The sequence below is a fragment of the Musca domestica genome, unplaced genomic scaffold (genome assembly GCF_030504385.1).
Source record: "Musca domestica strain aabys unplaced genomic scaffold, Musca_domestica.polishedcontigs.V.1.1 31, whole genome shotgun sequence".
NCBI classification, from domain to species: Eukaryota; Metazoa; Arthropoda; class Insecta; order Diptera; family Muscidae; genus Musca; species Musca domestica.
In genome coordinates this window covers 8078381-8083167 of record NW_026712309.1, presented here as the reverse complement: position 1 = coordinate 8083167, position 4787 = coordinate 8078381, and the positions used below count along the sequence as shown (strand labels likewise).

The following is a 4787-nucleotide window of genomic DNA, read 5'->3' as shown; positions in this document are numbered from 1 at the left end:
ACAAACAGACCGACATGGTTAGGGGGACTTATGAGGACTCTAATGCACAATCTGAGGTGCTAATGGTTTTAAAAAAGTAATTAACTTTGGCCATTCTTAACCAATTAGCCCTCAATTATGAGGTGTACAAAGTACAGTAAATTCCTAATTACTGCTCATTTGACTAAAAATTAAAAACTAATCGACCAGTACGTGAACATTTATAACATTCATATCTTTGAATAATTATGCTTTGACAAATATGCATAACAGACAAAAACTACGGGCCGGCAACTCGGACCGGGCCAGCTAGTTTATATATAATTTATTATAACTGCTCTAAAGCCAAATGTTGATAGGTGGTATGATGTACTTCAAATAAATTATTTTGATATGGGAGCTCTACGACTTCTGACTTTTCCTTACTGGTAAGATTTTTGAATTCTTGTCCTTCTATTTTTTATTCAATTTCGTTCATGTTTTTACCCTCAATGTTAGAATTTTTTTGGAAAATTGATTAAACCAACTGTTCAATGTATATTTGATAAACTAAGACTCCAGTACAGAGTAGCATTTTCCCATTTGCCTTGAAGTTGAAAAAACTTTCTTATGTGGTTATGAGTGAATCCAAAATTAAAATAAGCATTTTGTTATAGTTTGATATTTTTCTGTATTTGGTACATTCTTTTAAAATATTAACTTTTCTTAAAAAAATAACATTTTTGATACAATAGAAGTATGTACAGTACAGTATACATGAATGTGCAGCACCTCAGGGGCATGCACCGGTATATAAATATGGCAATATATTTGTTCTTAATGGCTACATCTTAAAATTATGGGTTTGTTATAAATTAAATATGGACGTCTTTCAACAAAAAAAAAAAAATGAAGTACAAAATTATGTTTGCGGACTATTGAACATGGACGGAAACACATCCATATCCGGCAGGTAGCGTGAAAATGTCTTGGACAATATCTATACAACAAATATGTTTGTAATGTTTTAATAAAGGAATTTACATGGCAGCTATACGCTGCTTCAACTGTTCTAGCTCATTGTAGATGGCGGCGGGAAGATCGGAACCGATCTGCGATTCAAAGTATTTGCGGATTTCTTCGACTTCTTGTGTCCAGAAATCTTTGGGCAAGGAGAACAACTCAGCCAAATTAACACTGCTGGTCATGCCCTCCAAGTTTAGTTGATTTTCAGCTGGAATATAACCGATTGCCGACTCTGCTGCGCAGTCTTCGCCATTGATGCGACGCAAGACCCATTCGAGGACTCGGGAGTTGTCACCATATCCGGGCCACATAAATTTACCATCGGCACCTTTGCGGAACCAGTTGACGTGGAAGATCTTGGGAACATTGCCGCGAGACTCCATACTCAACCAATGTTGGACGTAATGGCCAAAGTTGTAACCGAAGAATGGACGCATTGCAAATGGATCATGCATAATAACTTTGCCCTTGTGTTCGGCTGCGGCGGTGGCCTCACTGCGCATTGCCGAACCCATGAATACACCATGGGTCCAGTTGCGGGCCTCATAAATTAATGGCACACCAGCTGGACGGCGGCCACCGAAAAGAATTCCACTGATGGGTACACCGGCAGGATCTTCCCAAGCCTCATCAATGATGGGGCATTGATTGGCAGGCGTGCAGAAGCGGGAGTTGGGGTGAGCAGCTGGTTTGCCCGACTCTTTAGTCCATGGGTTGCCCAACCAGTCGGTTATGGTCACACCTTCGGCCAAACTGCTTTCCATTCCTTCCCAGTAAACACCACCATCCGAGGTAGATGCAACGTTGGTGAAAATTGTGTTTCTGAAGACTGTTTTCATGGCAATGGGATTCGTTTCCATGGATGTGCCTGGAGCTACTCCAAAGAAGCCATTTTCGGGGTTGATGGCGCGCAGTGTGCCCTGCTCGTCGAACTTCATCCAAGCAATATCATCACCCACACATTCAACTTTATATCCTGGAAGGGTGGGGTTTAACATGGCTAGATTGGTTTTGCCGCATGCTGATGGGAAAGCGGCAGTAATGTACTTTTTCTCGCCTTTGGGATTAGTAATTCCCAAAATCAACATATGCTCCGCCAACCAGCCTTCCTTCTTGGCAATGGTACTGCCAATACGGAGAGCGAAGCATTTCTTCCCCAGCAAAGAGTTGCCACCATAGCCAGAGCCATAGGAGACAATCATGTTATCAGCGGGTTTGTGCAAAATAATGGTCCTCTCGGGATCACAAGGCCAGGAGCTGCGTTCAATGACGCCATTGGCGGGAGTGCCAACAGAATGAAGAGCACGCACAAATTCTTCTTTCTTTTGCAATTGTTCCAAAACGCTTGCTCCCATTCGGGTCATAATTCTCATGGAAGCCACAACATATGCAGAATCAGTAATTTCAATTCCAATTTTGGATAGAGGAGATCCAACTGGACCCATGCTGAACGGAACGACATACATTGTGCGACCCTTCATGCAGCCGGGGAAGCGTTCTTTAATGGCAGTTTCCATATCAGCGGGTGAGATCCAATTTCCCAAAGTGCCTTTTACCCCGTCTTGGGGGGTAGGAATGGACTCTTCTTTGCGTTCAGTGCAAATAAATGTTTTGGATTCAACACGGGCAACATCAGCAGGATTCGTGCGGGCCAGCCAGCAGTTTTCGTACTTGGGCAGAGGAACAATGGTGCCAGATTCGCACATCAATTTCAATAACATTTTGTACTCCATATCGGAACCGTCGCAAATATGGATTTGTTCAGGTTGACATAAAACGACGGCTTCGTCGACGAAGGCCTGGACTCCAGGCGTGAGTTTCTGGACAGAACCAAAAGACACATTTATGCCGCGAATGTGGTTGTACAGGCCGCAGTTGTCTTCCTTGGTCTTGTTTTGCATTGGCAAAGCGCCATTGGAACTGTAAAGAGAAAAAAGCCAAAAGGCCAAACATTCCATTAAAAGACCGTCTGACGAAATCTTGCAACACGTTGGCGTGTTCAGTTGCCAACCAGCTGTTGCAGACATGCAATCTTTGAGGCATCAAAGTCATGAGTACTTACATGGGTTTGCTTTGTTCGATGAGTTCAGGCATTTTGAAAAGTTTTTGTTTTTCTTTTTGTTGTATTAGTAATTACAAGAAACAAAAGTTGCACTCAAATAAGGATCACACTTTGAAATATCACAAGTTTTGGTATTTATCTATCTGTGCTTGGATTACAGATTTCTTCTCTCGACTTTCATATGTTCTTCCAGAGTTTTTTGTCAAAAAGTAATTTTATTTTTAGACCACTGAAATGTTCACTTGATCTTTCCATTTACTCAGAACTCGAGCAACTGATGGCACTACTCTGCTTTGTGGACGTTTTTATACCCCATGCTCGCTGGTGGACATCTAGACGCAGCTAGAACTCGTTGCCTCGCTTTTGGATCGGTTTGTTATTGTTGTGTTATCTCTACGAAATCGACGATCGTCTGTGTCGGCGTCAAGATCCATGTGTATTTGTTGGCGCGTTTGGTATATGATCGCAGTGTATGGTTGTAGGGGCGCAGTGGAGGGCGGCGGGTGCGACCTTATGTTGGTATTTTGGTTTATTGCCTTCTCTTTGTTTTCGCATTCATGTATGTTTTTGTTTTGTTTTGACTATCGAACAGGGGGTCAAACTTCGTTTTCTGATTGGCTGTTTTATGGGGGCTCGTCGTTTTGTTTTACCTATTTCTTATTGTTTGTATCGAAGTACTACGAGTTCTGATAATGTGTGTGTGTGTTGTGGCGTATATGTATAAGTTACGACCAGATGTATTTGTATGTGCCTGTATGTGTGTAACTGCGGAGCTCTCTTTGTTTTGTTGCTAGTATTTATGACATAAACGGTTCTTTTCTCCTATCACCGCAGCCACCGCAGCCACCGCCGCCGACGACGACAATATCTTTTTAAAATAAAACACAAAAAATTGTGTTTAGCAACAGGCCCGACACCAGAGTGCCAACGATACTACATTGTTTTTTTCTATACCTCCCAAAAATAACTTTAAAAAAATCTCACACAAACACATGCTACCTCGTCCCTCCTTCGTCTGATACCGACCCATACCTGTTTCATGTTTTATTTGAAAACATTGCTGCTGTACTTTTGCTCATTGTTATTGTTTTGATTTCTGATTATTTCCAGTTCTTTACTCGTTGTTATGTTGTTTTTTTTCTTTTGTTGGTTTTAAAAATAACCTCGGAATGGTGTCCCACTGACCTTTAAATGTGGTTCAGCGAAAAGTCCTTTCAATGGTTATCCTGAAGTTGTAACTGAAGTCCATTGCTTTTTTCTTTAAATCGAAGGAATCTTTTTGTTTTGTAATCAATGGCATTTATTTAATTAGCTTTAAGGTATTTTAACCATTTTGCGGTAGGAAAAATCGAAAGAGGCATTAAAAAAGTCATTAAATAAATCTATAAAAAAAAAACATATTTTTTGTACGTGAGTTATTATGTTTAATCTTTGTATGTTCCTTACAGACTCGAAAACGTCTGAAGCGATTTCCTAAAATTTTTATAGAACATTCAGAAATGTAATGCGGTGAATATAGTCATTTAGGGGCGCGGTACCTCTTGCACGCCCTTTCTTTAAGTATTCAGCATTCAAGCATTTGTTATTATATTTTAGGCGTTGTTGGACCTACCACGCGCACATTTTAAAAACATTTATAGTAAAGAAAGCAATGGAGATATGATCTTGAAACTTGATGGTGATAATTTCAACATAAACATAAACTAAAACAACGAGCCCGCGACGCGGTCGGGCTCAGTTA

At 40.7% G+C, this 4787-nt stretch overlaps 1 protein-coding gene across 1 annotated transcript; it reads right to left on the bottom strand.

The window, feature by feature from the left end:
- Positions 1-624: 624 nt before the first annotated feature.
- On the bottom strand, positions 625-3335 carry LOC101888799 (phosphoenolpyruvate carboxykinase [GTP]). Its single transcript, XM_005191907.4, has 2 exons — positions 3047-3335; positions 625-2904 (listed from the first exon to the last, which is right to left on the bottom strand). The coding sequence occupies exons 1-2, from the start codon at positions 3076-3078 to the stop codon at positions 999-1001; spliced, it is 1938 nt and encodes a 645-aa protein (XP_005191964.1). The 5' UTR covers positions 3079-3335; the 3' UTR covers positions 625-998.
- Between the last annotated feature and the right edge of the window lie 1452 nt (positions 3336-4787).

Coding starts and splice junctions, on each gene's coding strand:
- LOC101888799 (XM_005191907.4), bottom strand. CDS start 3,078: ATGCCTGAACTCATCGAACAAAGCAAACCCAT. Junction 2,905..3,046: donor ATCGAACAAAGCAAACCCAT/GTAAGTACTCAT, acceptor TTCTCTTTACAG/TTCCAATGGCGCTTTGCCAA.